Source organism: Lepisosteus oculatus, chromosome 15 (assembly GCF_040954835.1).
Source record: "Lepisosteus oculatus isolate fLepOcu1 chromosome 15, fLepOcu1.hap2, whole genome shotgun sequence".
In the NCBI taxonomy this organism is placed as follows: Eukaryota; Metazoa; Chordata; class Actinopteri; order Semionotiformes; family Lepisosteidae; genus Lepisosteus; species Lepisosteus oculatus.
In genome coordinates, this window is record NC_090710.1 from 16,287,009 (window position 1) to 16,303,461 (window position 16,453).

The 16,453-nt window shown below is 41.5% G+C and overlaps 2 protein-coding genes across 3 annotated transcripts in view; both read left to right on the forward strand.

The window, feature by feature from the left end:
• Positions 1 to 16,453, forward strand: part of tpt1 (tumor protein, translationally-controlled 1) — a 295,888-nt gene that overhangs the window by 116,153 nt on the left and 163,282 nt on the right. The gene's annotated exons all lie outside the window — the stretch shown is intronic.
• tsc22d1 (TSC22 domain family, member 1) overlaps positions 1 to 16,453 on the forward strand; it is a 68,913-nt gene that overhangs the window by 40,164 nt on the left and 12,296 nt on the right. Inside the window, exon 1 of one of the 2 annotated variants that reach the window (XM_069179262.1) lies at positions 15,706 to 16,029. The exons of the other annotated variant lie outside the window; for it this stretch is intronic. Within the exon in view, the coding sequence (XP_069035363.1) occupies positions 15,944 to 16,029 (86 nt within the window). The 5' untranslated portion in view covers positions 15,706 to 15,943. Of the gene's footprint in view, positions 1 to 15,705; positions 16,030 to 16,453 lie in introns of those variants that run through there. 2 annotated transcript variants of the gene reach the window in all.

Genomic DNA, 16,453 nt, shown 5'->3' on the forward strand with positions numbered 1-16,453 from the left:
TCTGTGATAGAAGGAACTCAGATTCACTACGCAAGGGGTGGTCAGGACAGTCAGTGATTATGTTGACCTTCCGCAGTATTTGTTTGATGTAGATGTCTGAAAACTGTAACTGTTGTGCACAGATAACGTTGCTGGCTATCCACATTATCCCTAATAACAGTGGGGACTCCAGGCTTTGGCCTCATCTGTTGTTTTCAAACATGGTTGCCTTACAGTATAGACATCCAGTTCTTCCCAGTATCCCCCTTGAACAGTGCTTGATTGGCCAAAATAAGTTTGAGATTTATGCAATGCTGGTTTGAATAATTCTCCTTTTGTGTTTTTAAGCAGTACTGACTTTTTAAGGTTTTGAAAATGAAAGTGAATCTACGTGGACTTATTGTAATTGAATCTAGAAAGAACTGGATTGGCTTTGTTGCTGAAGCTGTACAGTAGGGTCTGAACTTGTGAGGTTTCGGTGCATGCTTTGGCCTTCTGTGTTTGCAAACATGGTTCCTTTTGGTGAATAGCTGAATAGCTTGGTTGCATATAACGAAGTCCACCCTGAACTGTCACAGGCTGTATTACAGTAGATAGTATGTATGGTGAATTAAAAAGTACAGTAAGTGACCCTCCCATATATGATAATTAAATAATGTAGTAAAGTTCTAAAACTAACGCATTGACTTTGACTTAATGAACATAACATTAGTCAACTACAACACAACACAAACAGTAATCACAACCTCATGGTAATCAGTTCAAATAAATCCCTCCCCTGCCTCCTGCAGATGTCTGCACTTTCTCTCTCCATCTCCCCTGCTCCCCTGCTATAAAACGGTTCTGTGGCTAATCTGAAAGTCACATTTAAGAGCCTTCGCCTTGGTTTCGTCTGTCTGTGCTCTTCTTCCATCCAAGTCCCTCGTCGGCCAGACCGAATTCCCAATAAGCGAGTTTGCGAATGTTAAAAACACAGATGTCGAGACCCTGCAGTATTGTGTTCACCTTGGCCTTCAGTAGTGTTTGGATCCAGAGAATGTGCTGCCTCATGGTTGTTCGGTGCACGATGTGGAAGTGGAGTGCCATCTGCTGGCGAGACAGCAGGGTTTCAATCTACTTCAAATATCAAATTAAGCTTTAGAAATTCCTTAAGCAATTCGAACTTTTAATACTATTACAAGATGCTATATACGCTCAAAATCTTTATTCTAAGGATTTGCTTTTGGTGAATTCACCCATCAAAGTCTAAATCTTTTTAAATCCCCCCCCCCCCAAATGATTATCCGTCTTATCAGGAAAAATAAACTTTACAAGAATTGTATCAATATAAACATGTTGAACACTACTATAGTGCAGAATTTTATAAGTGACACACATTGAGATAAACAACATATTGATGTTTGAATTATTTAGTTTTATATTGTATTCATTTTTGCACATACATATACATACACAAAATCTAATACTAAATGACTACTAGAGAACACCAGTTCCACAATTTAAAAGAAGGCAATGCTGATACATTATCAAGTAAAAAGTGAGAGGGAAGTGTCTGTAACATGCACGTTAGAATATTGTTAATATGTCAAAATGTAGTGTATTAGTGCAATGAATTGCATAAAAATGTCTCTGACGGTCCTCCAGAAAGTTTTTTTTTTTTAGAAGGCAAACCTACTATTCAGGTCTAAGATTGATATAGTAGTTCAGGTGGGGAGCTGCGTCAGCATGCGTAGGCTGCAAAGGAACAAGTAATAGGTTTATTCCATGCTGAAAAGAGAAGAAAGGAAACACGTTTTGGCTGTGGAGCCTTCTTCGGTTGTGAAGAAGGCTCCACAGCTGAAATGCTGTTTTTCCTTTTTCTTTTCAGCATGGAATAAACCTATTACTTGATCCTAAGATTGATAAATTCTCTCCAAGTATGAATGCGTGGTAGATTGTAAATATTTGGTTTGACAAACCGTCATTTACAATAGCCTAAGTTTGAATAGGATTTGGAGGTAAATCTGTTCAAGTTGGTAAGGTTAAAATGTTTTTTTGTATATCTGAATAAATTCCTCAAACATTCTATTGATTGAGGTTGGCCTACCAGTTTTAGGAGATTCTTTTATTAGATATTCACTTGTATTTTAGTTTGATCATGAGAAAGTGGAAATCTTAAAATTATGCAAATACACCTGCAAATACATATGTAACAACACGCTTATTCAGGGCCCCTCAGGTCCAGATCACCCAGACAACATCCTGTATCTCCAGCAACCTCATTTACTGTATCTCTTGCAAAAAATTCCCAGCTGTCTAATGTTAGGGATACCGGAAGGAGACTAGGAGGCCGCTTCAGAGAACATGTTAGGACTGTGAAGATTAAAGATTTCTCCAAGCCCATAGTTTCTCATTTCACCTCAGACAGCCATGATCACACTGATCTCTGTTCTCAAAGAAGGGTTTTTCATCTCCCACAGCAGAAGGACAGCAGAAACCAAACTCGCCAAACTCGTAACAGACTTATTTTCGTGTAGTTTTCTCTATTCTCATGCAGGTTTTTGACTTCACACCTTCTCCACCCTCTCCACTTTGCACTTCCTGCGTGGCCTCTCTGCCTTTCCCCTCTCCGCCTTTCCCCTCTCCCTCCTCCTCCTCAACTTTTCCAGCTTTTGTTCTCCTGTGCTATTTAATCTTTGCCATTTACCCTGTCTTTCTCACACCTGAAGAAGGCTCCACGGCCGAAATGTTTCCTTTCTTTTCTTTTAAGCATGGAATAAAACCGTTTGTTACCTGTTCCTTTGCATGCTGACTCGGCAACCTACTTGAACTATTTTAAAATTGTTTAACACGTTTGAAAGTGACCTACAGTCTGGCTTCAGTTTGCCTTGGCAGAAGTGACTCAGGCTGAGAATGCAGATTGTTTTTTGCACACTGAGGTTGTTCTGGTCAATACAAGTAGTTCCTGTGAGCATCCACAGGGTGGTGCCATTGAAGCGTATTTTACTTTGGTATGAATTTATTTAAAGTGTTAATAAATGATAAAGTATTACAATGTAAGCAGTGCTTAAGAACATATTTCTTCATTTTAGTTGTTCCTAATCCTAGACTGTGCTCTGAGGGTGAGATGACACAGTTTTTGGATGCCTGAAAAACTGCAATTCCCTGTCTTGAGGCCATTACAGATCTGGAGTCTGTTACAACTTACAAATGTCATTTAAAAGTTATTTATCATCATTCAGTGTTTCCTTTGAGGCCATTTAGCTTCATTTAAAAAATTATATCTCATTAAAATCTGTTTATTTTCTCTGCTTGATGTGTTTTAATGCATGTATAAAGCTCTATAAGAGACTGGGCTGTACAGTTTAAAGCTGGCAGGAGTTCTTGGTTGTAAGTTAATGCTATGAGCCAAAGACCTCAATGGATAGAAACGCACAGGAATAAAGTTGAGCAATAAATTTGATGTTTGGGGTCTTTCAATGGAGTTGTTGGATTACAATTAAAAATAAAACAACATCACACCTGCTTATGCCCGTTACCTGACTGGCATGGCGTCTGATCCCCATCCTTCTCCTTGTGGGTGGGGAGCCCACATGAGGGCTCCATGTAGCCATTTGAGGCTGAGCCTGGCTGGGTAACGAGGGAATCCCAAGCACACCTCCCTCAGACCAGACCCCACAGGTGTGGGTTTGCCAAGAGTGACCCTAGCAGGACAACACACAGCTCCAAGCCTCCCCGGGGCGCTCAAGCCACCATCCCAGGGGACAGAGGAGTAGTAGACACAGCCTACTGGGAAGAAGAGACGCTGGGGCAGATACTGGACATGCAGGAGGGATTATACCTCTCAGCTGAGAATCCCCCAGAAGGAGCTGGGGAAAGAGAAGTCTGGTCTACCCTGCTCAGCCTGCTACCACCACAGCCCTCACCAGGAGTCAGCAGTTAGGAAAGCAGATGAGATGAAAATTGTAAGGCATCGCAGACATTGTTGAGACTTCATACATAAGAGTCCCAGCTAGAACGTAAATGTTCCAGGCTGCTTTAATATGTTTGGTAGGTTTGTTTTTTTTTTCTATTACAATATATTGTAAAAAATATGTAGTAGAAAATAAAAATACTAACACCTAGGGCATTGCTTGATTTCAGTGTTTAGTAAGTAGTTATTGATAGTTATGTTTGTAGAAATATTTTCCATTGTCCATTTCAAACTGAAAATTGATCAGATGTGTATCAGTGCCTAAGCTTAGGTTTATTAAATGTCTTGTAAGACATCCAATTCCTGTCAGAACCGCAGTGCGCTTCTCCCTTCAAGAATGAGCTGCCGTTTGAATTCTTTCCTTAACATTTAATGCATGGCATGACTTGGAGCACTTTTCTGGACTGGCACCCTGAAAAGGATTTAGAGATAGTTGGTTTTTGAAGTTGAAGTATTAATTTCTTTACTGCAGGTCTTGTGACCGCACAGAGAGCTCTGAAGATTTGGAACTGTTGCCGAGCCAGTGCCAGTTGATTTTTATTATTTTTAATAGTTCTTTGTTGGTCGGCGGGTGGAAAAGCCAAGGGAGAGGAAATGACTTGCAGTGCGTCAAGACTTAGTCTGGGAAAATTAACAATTGGCAAGAGCACAGCGAGCTGTGGAATAGGGTTTTCCACAAGCTCTGCGTAATACAAGCATCAAATCCTGTCTGACGTTTGTACTAGTTTGTTGTTGTGATTATTTTCTGTGTTCATGTTGGCGTAGTTGGGATCAAAGAGAGGCCGGAGAGCACAGATTGTTGTTGTTTTTTTTATGTTGCTTATTTTAGAAAGGGCAGCATGGCGGCGCAGTGATGGACACTGGCTGCCATTCCTGAGGTGCTATATGTGTGGAGTTTGTACGTCATCCCAAAGTTTGCATGAATCTGCTCCGGGTGCTCCAGTTTCCTGCTACAGTACAAAGACATACTGGGAAGTTGAATTGGTTTCTAAGAAAATGGACCCTGGTGTGTGTGTGTGTGTGATTGTGTCTCTCTGTGCCCTGTGATGGACTGGCATCCCATCCAGGTTGTACTCTGCTTTGCTCTCATTGCCAGGTTATGCTCCAGATCCCCCCCTTACCCTGCATTAGATCAAGCTGTGAGAAAATAGACGGGTGAATGTTTTTGAAACACGTGTCATCCCTTGACTGTAATTGAATAAATGTAGCACTAAATTGTGGAAAGTATTTAGACATGCATGCGTTTATCAGACAGGAGGGGGTCTTGGGCTGTAGAAAACATTACATTTATAAGGGGATAGGATTTGAAGTTCAGAATATAGCATTGTTCAGTAAGTAGTTTACAATAAGCTATACATTCTATTGAAGACAGAGGTGTAGCTGTTTTCCGAGCTTATGGGTTGGAATATTTCAAGACTAGAGCTTAGAAGAGTTGAAAACGTCCTCCTGCAGACATTTCAAATTCATAGTGATTTTAACAACGGAAACATAGAAGCAGAAGCAGATTACATGTTTGTGGATATTCTTGAATTGCCAAATGTTTGCAAAATTATTGATTTAGCAGTACAGCTGTTTCCCTAATTTATTAGGAACTGATTAAGATGTTGCATTTCCATGAGCTTAGATGTCCCTTTTTGAATTTTGAAAAAACAAATCCACTTTGGCCCCTCTTGGCATGTGTTGCCTTTTTTCCTTCCGAAAGTTGGCACTTCTGCAGAAAAAGAATTTGGGCTGACCGTTTTTACCAGCGGTTTAAAGGATCTGAAGCCTTGGAAGTCCAAGCGCGCTTTTTGGTGTTTTCGAACTGATCAGATTTGAATTTCCTACGGGAGCCCCTCTGGTGCTAAAGAAACATCTGAGGTGTTTACTGTGCAGTAGGAAGACGTTAGCCAAAAATTCTGGGTCATCTCGTTTGTGCACCCCTCCCTCCGGAGCCACTGCTTCAGTTAACCGATGACGGAAAAGCAACTGAAAGTTGTTTGGAGCGTCGGAAAGAAAGAAGCCGGAATAAAGGGGTCTTTGTGGAGTTTCCCCCGCCTGGCTTCAGAGATGGCACGCCGAGGAAGGCCAGCCGCACAGGGCTCCGTGGCAACAATGGCGAGAGCGCTGCTGTGACCGGTTCAGACCAGATCCGCTCACTCGCACGCCGGCCTGTAGCTGAAGGAGGAGGAAGTCGAGGTCCTGGGACTTGAATCTCTGCGTTGAAAAGTGGCCGTGAGAGCGGTGCAGTAAAGTGGGGTCAGCAAAAGCTCTGAATAGCAACGACTCACCAGTATTCACTGGTGCAGTCGTTTAAGCGCAGTCTTTCAAGTGAATTTCTATTCAACTTAATGTAGTGCTCAGTTTTTTTGTTTCCTCAGTAAACAGTCCTCAGTCTACTGGCAAACGTTATTCAGTGCTTTAGGTGTCTCAATGTAGAGGTTAGAAATGATTTTTGAATGATGTATATGAAATCTATCATTTCTACTCCTGTAAATTCCACGGTGATTTTTTCCTGAACCTTGTTGTACATACTGTGCGGCAGTCCTTCTGTATCAGAGAAGGGCCGGGAGGGTGTGGAACAAGCTGCCCAGTCATGTTCTTGAAAGCCAGGGTATCCACACCAAGAAACGGCTGGATGAGATTGTTGGATATGTTAGCAACCAGCTACCACAGGGACGAGAACGGCCACGTCTCCTTGGTAACTGTTGCTTTCAGAAAAACATTGTGAGGGAGAAATGTACAAGCACATCATTTCTCTGGTGTACGCTGACTAAGACTATTGTAAAAAAAACAGGAAAAGGAATGGCTCAACTCCATAAATTCTATCAACTAAACAGCATTCTACTTTTCTACTCGGTTCCATTAGAATAATTTGTAGGGAGACTCTGGCTGACATTTTTTTGACATCGTACTGCCTTTCCCCAGTACTGTTCTGGAGCATGTAATTGAAGATGTATACAGCCGAAAAACACTTCCAACTAAGAAAAAATAAAAATAACGCCTAGGACAGAGATCCAGCTACGTAGCTAAACCTGAGACACTTATATTTGAACAAAATCCAGCTTATACTAAATACCTCGGCGTCACAGCTTTAATGTTGACGTACTCTCTAATCTAGGACATTTGTGACCCTGGCATTGAACATTTAATTGGATGTGGAACTGATCAGGGAGAGAAAAGCACAAGGCTGCATCAGAGTAAGAAAGGGAATGCTGATCTACAAATGCTACTGTGGCATTTCTGATCCAGAGAGTCACATCTTTCCTTGTTCTGCTTCCATGATGCATGTAGTCATACTGGAGGCTTATTTACTGCTGGTTGGAAATTAAAGAATGGTTTAGCTGCTCTTTAAGGGGAGCAGGTTGTCCAATACAATCTGTAGTGTTATTGGAGTTTGATGTTGTATAACGTGACAGTTGATGTTAAAGTCACAGGCTGAATTCACAGTGTAGATTAGTGGGGACGTTAAAGAGATGACACTCTGTCATCTCCGAGTGTTGGGGCTAGTTCTGTTCTGTGTGGGGATTATCAGACTCCTGAACATCTTCGTTTTCTACGTCTTGTTAAATTTAGCTTGGGTTGTGCATGGTATAGGAGCCGTGTTTCCCTATGAACCATGCAGTACATCACAGTATGGCCTAACAGTTTCAATATGAAGATAAGGTAAAACAATACTGAGGAATGAAAGCAATTCTTGTCTCCTAAATATTAAATGAATAAGTATTTTAAAACATGAATTAGTCCTCTTTAAATAATTTGCTATTTACCTTTTAGTGGTGTCTACATCCAAAGAAATCGAGAGCCCATCAGTCATGATGGAGGAAGAGTCTGTTGCAAATTCAGTGCAGTTTTTCACACTGAAGGAGTACTATTTGATACAGAGTTAGCTATCTCGATTAAAAAAATCTAACCATGTCTAGCTACTGTAATTCTAAAACTAACGGAGGGATGCCTGTTATATTTGGTTTATTTCAAGAAAGCTTTAGTATAACTATGCAAATGTACTTCCAGTCAATCCTACACAGCTGGCAATGTCAGATACCAGAGAGCTTAACAGAAATCTGAAAGCAAGAAGACATAGGACTGGGCAGGAGAGCGTTACTAAAAGGCTTTCTTATTGCCAGTTATTTGGATTCTATGTCGATTTTGTTTGTTTTACTGATATCCTCAGAATTTGGTTGCAACTTTCCCTACGAGGTGAAATTATTATTTAGGCAGATATTTAAGACTGTTGTGATAACACAGATGTGTTGCAGTTTAATTCTGCAAAAAGTGGATAAAAAGAAGGCACTTCTCGGTTGGAGGGGAAGCTGTGTGATCTTCCAGAAGTCTGAGGTGAATGGGGTCACGCCAGTGAACACAGCGTTTGTTCTTGTGCCAGAGTGAGGGATTGTGGTCTGTAGGAACAGAAGGAGGCTTTCTACAGGTCTGAAATCTTTGTTTTGCTGGCCTGTTAAATAATGGACTTTTTCTGTCTTTTCCTCTTGTCTAGGGAGGCATTAAGATCCGTTATCTGTGTTTAAGACATTTGAAGATAATCATTGCTCCATATTTGTCTGGAAGAGTTTGAATAATTTACGTATTTCTGATAATATGAAATGCTTGTTATGTAACTTCTCAGGCTCAAGCAGATTCTTCAAAACTGATTTCGGCCTCACTGGTTCTGCAAACCGTTTTGCAGAACCAGTGAGGACATGGTGGAGACAAGGTTTCTCTCTGTATCGCTTGTTCAGATAGTACTTTCTGATCACATTTTGAAAGCATTTGACCAAAAGAAAATGATACTTATCACCACAGTGGAAGCGAGCTATTATAATCTGAAGGTTTAATCTCATATGTTCCATCACCATGCACGTTATGAAGAACGGGGCTCTAGCATGATTAAAAATATTTGTTTCTTGTGTGGTGTTGCGTGTCGTATGAAGTTTTAACAGTATAAAAACTTGGCAGTAAGTCCAGGTATTCATACACTTCTGTGTGGTTAAGGCCTCACGAAAGAATTCCTCTGAAACAAAGCCAGTTGTTTCATTTGGAGACTGGGCAGTGCTCGTGATTTTCGTGCTTACGCTGGGGACGTGATGAAGTGGCACAGCGGATAAGCCCTCCGAGGCTGCAGAGCTGCGAACCCCCTCTGTGGGCTGCCCGGACGAGCGCCGAAGTCCTGTGCTAAGCAAACTGGATTCCGCCGGTCTGCATGCTGCAGATGGCCTCCCGGAATTAGGGCAGCCAGCAAGCGCCACGACTGCGGACCTGACAGGTGCACATACTATAGAGCCTTGTGAGTGGAGCTCCCAGACGAGCGTCGCTCAAATAAATACATTTAAAAAAATCAGATTGCATCACAACATTACTCCCAATGTGTTGAATTGCCATCTGCTCTTTTTGTCATATGGCAACTCTTGGCTTTTCTGCACTGGGGCTGATGTTGTGACCCAGTATTGCAGTCTTCTGTTCCAGAAGTGTGCTAATACTCTATTGTGAAAAGCATTAAAAAACAAAACAAAAGACCATCTCAGTGTTTAAACTAATACTGTTGGTTGGGTTAGAAATTTAAATTGTTTAGACATTGTTCAAATTCTGTACTGTGTAAAAAAAAAGTTGGTACTCGTTTTGTGCCAGCTATGGTGAGGCTGAAGCCAGAGTAATTGCAACACTGGTGTCTAAACACAACAGTCCTGTTGAGCACAAGAAAGGAAACGTTTGCTTTTAGACTTACCTGAGAGTCATCAGACTTAACCAGTTTGTTTGGGAACTAGATTAAAATTAACTTAACCAACAAACACCACCTCACAAGACAGTTGGTTGGGAGAAGGAAAAAAGGTATTCATCTACCATGAGATTATGTTTTAAAGGGAAGAAAGCCATTGAAGAAAGTAATCCCCAAGAAGAGATTTAGAGATGCTATCAGCCATTTCCACACGGGTAGATTTGCAGTTTGAAAACCACTTCAAGTCAGAAAGGTTTATGTAAACTCTGAAGCATGCATGATGTAGCCAAGTTCACATCATATTGCAGTCTTTATTTTTGCCACTTAAGTGTTATAGGTGTCTCATAATGGATGCTTTGTAAATTAAATGAAGTAACAACTGGTAACAACAGTCCTTTGATATCCATAGTGAAGTAGGAACAGCTCTTGATCAAAATGCTGCCTAAAAGCTGCATGTCCTCTCGGAAAAGAGGAGCTATGTTGTGGTCTCAGATCTTTTATGATTATATGCACAGTTCACTTCCATTTTACAGTTTGTGTCCAATATGCATACATACACAGGGTCCCAGTCTTGATTTTCTTTATTGCATTTTTCTATATGGAGTATTTCATTCTCAAGATATCGTAAATTGTGATTTTTGGAAGGATTGCTTAACTCATCGGAAGTAGTAACTCATGAATAGTAGCAGGCTAAGGTGGTGGTCAGACATTCTCTTCCATGTACCCTGCTTGTATTTGCCCTTTTCTGTTCTTGTTGATACAGTTAGTGAATACCGTGGACACAAAACCTGGAGACTTCCTTAATTCTAGGTTATCTGCAAAGTCTTTCATGGCACAGAAATTAATTTCAAGTACTTCTAAATGTATGTGACGTTAATCAGTGAACTGTATGTTGGCAACAGGAAGGTGCAGCACAAGTGAAAGAGGTCAGTGGTTACAGACGGACAGAGAGCCTTCATTTCTCGAAACTGGCTGAGGGCACGTCACTCCTCATTAAACTCCAAACTCCTTGTAGTTTCTGTGCTTGTGGGATCCCGCAGGAACCTTGTGTTTCAAAGAAAACACTAGTAAAGAGTCAACTGTCAGTCTCCATATTCATCAGTTGTTGTTTGGGGTGGGAGGTGGGCAGGGGATTTATATGGTTTTAAGTTCCCATACGTGGTGGGATAGGAAGTGAGTTTTAACATGTTCTGTTTGTATTTTCATTGTTGTTATTTGATAAGGTTTTTGATCAGAAATTATAAAATGTCCCTAGATGTTGACTTGTGTAATTGTTTGATATCTTCATGTTAAAACAAGCCACCAGTGATGTTCGAAGCAGTCCAGGAAATGACAAAGGGTAGATTTGGTGGCACCCCTCCTGAAATTGATGAGACTGTTTGAGCTCTTGGAGTTGTGGGAGTCATTGGTACCTCTCAATGATCTGCTTGGGCACCAAACAGTGTGTGAAGATGCATATCGCATCACTATCACCAGATTGGACGACCATGATCTGGCAGGCTTTGTTGCAGGATGCCTGGCCTCCACTAACATTTGCAGTCTTTTCTGGATTGTACGTGTTTCTCTGCTTGGGCCTTTGTTTCATGAGTTGTGCGAAGGCATTTGATCAGCCTGGGTGGGAATGGCTTATTGTTGGGATCAAGTGTCATCCGTATGGTCCAGAGTTTCTTTGCCAACGCTTTGGCCGGTATTATCAGGCAACAAGTGTGTGTTCTTTCCAATGATCAGGTTCTAGGGGTTCTCTTTGCTTTCTTATTTACCCTGTCTCTGGATCCCCAGCTGAGGCTGTTCGTCCATGCGCTGCTGTCACCCTCGTGGTCATGGTAGTGCTCAGTGTGGGCAGTCCCGCGTGGGTCATGCGGTGAAGGCGCTCAAGCACAGTTGGGGCTCTGTGAGTGCAGGTTTGAGCCAGCGGTAGGTCGCTGGTCGTCGATGACTAAGGCTCCCCAAGGGGCTTGGCGAGATTAGTCGGCCAGGTCTCTCGCAACCCTTATCCCCCACCACAACCACTGGCAACCGATCGAGGCTCTTGTAAGCACACAGGGATGTTGGTGAGAACCTGTCCTGTTGTGGAAACTAAACGTCCAGTATGGGACTGCTTAGCCAGTGAGGATTTCAAACATGAGTGGCTCTAGGGTAGACGGATCGGAGGATTCGGCCTACACTTTCTCAGTCTCTCCTGTTGTCTCTCCTCGGAGGGCTTGTCTCCTGGTGGGGTTTGTAGCTTTCAGAGACATTGGAAAAGTAGGCAATTGGCAGTTCCCTATGGTTTTGATAAATATATTGGTAATTTTACGTTTATAAAAAAAACAACAAACACAAAAATCTTGCTTTTTACGGATCTATAGTATATATCTTTCAATCTACTTCAAGTTGTGGTGCTTCTGGTGTTTAATAAACTGACAGAAGAATCATTAATGGTGTTAATACACAAGTTTTGATGAAGCAAGAAATAGATGAACGACCTTTTGAGCCAAAGCTACTTTCCTAACATATTATTGTTGCTGGACTACAAATCTGTGCTGCATCTCAGTAGCTTTTTCCCTGTTTTTTTTTAAAAAAAAACGTTTAAGTCTGTAGTTGTGAACTCTAGAGCAGCCTTTCTCAATTGGTGTGCCTTCATATGAACAGGTGTAGGTGGAATTTTGGACAAGTCGCATTACACAAATCTAAACAATATCAAGTAATTGTTTTTATTCCTATATTACATTTGTAAAGTAAACAAAGTGTCATGCTGTGCATTTGGTGAACAAGATAGAGACCACTTTAAGACTGTACTCGTGGAAACTGTGGTGTGAACCCTGTTTATCAAGTTTGATGGATATAGAAACCAGTCTGAGAGCAGTTGTTAGAGTGGTTGTGTGTTTAACTCTGGTTAAATGTTGAAGTAAGTGTTTTATTGAATATTAATATTAATGTGCTCAGACTGGTGATGTGTGGAGGGAGGTGGTGTGGTGCATTTTTTATATAAGCTTGCCATAGGATGGAAAAGATTGAGAAACACCGCCATTAATTCCAAGCTGAAAAAGATCTATCATTCCAGTAGTAGAGGCTTCCTCGGGTACAATAATAATTATAATAATAATTGCTTACACTTATATAGCGCTTTTCTGGACATTCCACTCAAAGAGCTTTACAGGTAATGGGGATCCCCTCCACCACCAATGTGCAGCATCCACCATAGAATCGTTAATTAAAGGCTCTGTAGCCATAATGGTGTGGATTTGGTTTTTTTCCCCCACTTTTCAGAGCGAAACGAACCTCTATTTGTTCTTGTGCAGCTCACATGCTGATCCAGATCCCTGCTTTGACCTCTGTAGTTGTAAACTGATGTAAAATCAAGTAATCCTCCAGCAGTGCATTGCAATTTCGGTTTCAACCTAATTCAGTGTAGCCTGTTAACTGTGTATTAGCCTTTATATAGGCCTTGTGCTATAGCATAATTAAGGTATGCTTTCCTTCAAGTTTGCACGTGTAGGTAATTTTATTGAGCATCCTTGTACATTAGGAGGTACTGTAGCAGGTCTTCAGCTAATTTCATAGGTCTGTGTCTTTTTGATCAAAAGTCCTTGAATTTGTGCTCATCACTCAAACGCAGCTAACGGGAATGTGGATTGAATGAATAATAACGTTTGAAAATGCTGGGGGAAATTTCCTGATCTGCAGTGTGTTCTTGGACTCTCGGGTTGAGCACAATTAATTCAGATCAGCTATGTCTGAGCCATTTTCAGATCTTGTCAGGCGTGACTAGTGGAAATGCCTCTGTAAATATGAATAACATATTCCAGATATCTATTGGGCTGCTGTTTGTTGGGGGGGGAGGAGGAGGGGCAGGTGTGATGCACCATTTTGTTTTCCTCAGCTGCACAAATTCGACCTGAAATTGTTTTTTAAATTGCAGACAAAAGGCGATTCGGCGATCAATACGCACCCCAGCTCCCTCCGTGCAGAAGCTGTGGCGGCTTGACTTTATTACAGTAAAGGGGCCAGGGCTCGCCTGCTTCTTCCATCGTAACGATGATTCATCTGTCACTTTCTATAAAGGGCGCGATGATCCCACACAAAAGAGGGGAAGGCACAAACTGGTGTGGATATGGTGACTAGGACAGCGCAAGAGAGAGCAGCCCTCGGCACGCTCAAAGCCTTTTCTTCTCCTGCAGCTGTGGGCACTCTTTGATGCTTCACGCTGTAAAATGTATTTGGAGCAATTTGTTCGACGTTTTCTGCACATTTTTTGGTTAATCCTGTTAATGCCTGATTACTTTTCACATTATTTCACCCACTGCTTTCATAATTACCACTGTTCACTATTACATAAGATGCAGCGTGGATACACCATTAGGGAGGGGCATTCAAGGGTGATGATGTTTTTTTTTTCCTTTCCTGGAAGTGTTTTAACTTTAAGTGTTCTTTTACGTGCTGGACTTCAGTTTTTTTTCCCCTAGAAACCTGTCCATAATTATATTGTTTATTGTGGTAGACGTAGAAAGAAATATAACTGAAAAGGGTCCAAAAAAGTAGTACATTATTGCATATTTATTGTCTATACACGTTTAATTAAGCCTTTTACATCATTATAACAATGAGTCTGTACCTACAGTAAATTCGAAACATTTTTGACACACAGTCCCATTACTGAACCATGTGGCTCATTTCTGGACACCCATTTGTTATGCTAATTCTTGATGGTGGTGCAATTTTTAGAATTGCTTTGAATGTTAAAAGCAACAACTTTTCTTTAGTGTTTTGTAGTGCTGTTATAGAAGCAATTCAAGAGGAGAATTTCATTACCTTCCATATACCAAAAGGTAATGCAGTTATTTCATGTACAAGAAGAAAGTAATTAGTCCATATCCTTGTGCTGTGTGCAGCCTGTGGTTTTTGTTTCCTTTCTACCAAACCAGTCTTCAAGCCAGCAGAATTTTACAGTGCAAGAGCTGCAGTGTCTTGCTTGATAGCACAGCACAAGGAAACCACAGGGACTGAGATAGAGAAGTGCAAGGAACAGGAAAGCTGGGGTCGTGAATCATATGGACTCGATTGGCAGCACAGCAGTAACGGTGAATTATTCACAAGTACAATTTTTGTACGGGAGACGCATACGTCACAAGTGCTGAATAAAACAGGATACTTTGGGCTCTCTTGAAGTCTGTGCTCTTGACATTTCAGGACATTGTGTGTGTGTGTCACGCAGTGGTGGTGTGATAGTCACGTGCATTGCGTGTGCGTGTGTGTGTGTGTTGGGTGCCCAGTGGGTTAAGGCACAGCGCTGCTGCAGGGGTGGGGGGAGCTTATATCCACAGAGCCACATGTCTAATCTGTTTCTGTTTTGATGGCGCTTTCTAGCGTGATGGGAATGGGAATCGGATTGCACAGTCCAGACTTCACCCTGTGCTGCTTGTTAGTATGATGCAACTGAGCCTGCTTCACCACACATTCCCTTTCACTGATTTCACGCCTCCTCTGAACAAGAGCTATTACATTATTGTGAAGTAAAGCAAAGTGTATAGTCTAGAGTGATATGAACGTATAATTGCAAGAAAAAGCCAGTAACACAAAGTCTAATATTCTTTAGCCTAAAGCCGGTAACATTTATATCAATGTTCAACTGAGTCTTTAACTTGCATGGGAGCCCTTTTCAATGTGATTTTTTCTCTATGAATCATATTGAAGCAGTGCTATCCTACATATAAAAAGGAACCTTTGCTCTTTATTTTAGATATGGACAGGTGCTTAAAGAAATGTTCTTTATGGTGTTCAGTAATTCAGACATGGAAGACATGTGCTTTGCTCTAGATCTGGATCTGTTAAGCCCTTAGTTCATAACCGTAGTATAAGAGGGTGATGAGAAGTGACAAGATACCTTGAACACAAAATTAAACCAGAGGGACCTGTCTCGAAGGAAATAACGTGACGAGCACCCAGTGCTTAGCAGGGAGGCAGCCTGTACTCGGTGAGCTGTAAAATCACTAATCATCATGAAGATTTTAATCTCTGTTGATGGTTTATGTAACAGCTCGTCACGTGACACGAGAACTGCGTGACATCACGGCTCGTCCTGCTTTCTGTTTTCATGCAGTCACTAGCAACCTGCCCAGAAGCAGCTCAGTGAGCACTGCACACGAAGACAATTGAAGAAATAACCACTCTGCTTTGACAAGCCTGCCCTGGACTCTCGTCCTGTATGCAGCTGCACGGAATATACTGCACTGGTGGGGCGGGAGGTGTGGAGAATGCAGGCTTTTAGTTTCCCGGAAAGGAAACCCTAACTGAAAAAGATTGGTCTTTTGGTAACGTGAGGTGAACGTCAAATTAACATATCAATGAGAGATCCAGTTCTCCAGGTACAAGGCCAGGACAGAATGGCCCTGAAACTGTTGTTTTGGGAGCTGGAACAGCACTTGAAAAGGTAAAAGAAATGAACAGCATGAATTGAAACACGATCCATGTGAGCTTGATAGAAGTGCCTTTATGATCTTTGTTTGGTTCGGTGTCACTTTGGTTCTTGTAGGTAGGGGGTATCCGAGTTTTGCAGGGATCAAATCTGCTGCAAAAGAAGCTTATCTGTTGTTTTTTTTCCATTTTAGGAATTCTTGCAGAAGTGTGTGCTTTGGGCGTGGAATAGTGTTTGTGTAATCCAGGGGAGTAATTTAAATCTTGAGAGTACATAATTCTTGTAGGCGCAGTGCACTTGTGAAACCTTTGATTTGTTGGATAATATTTTTCGATTTGTAATTGTGTAAATATTACTTATTGTGCTTTTAGAAATCACTGGTATATGGAGGAGGCTGAAGTGGAAAGAACAGAGGGATTTCGGACACGTTTTGTAGATG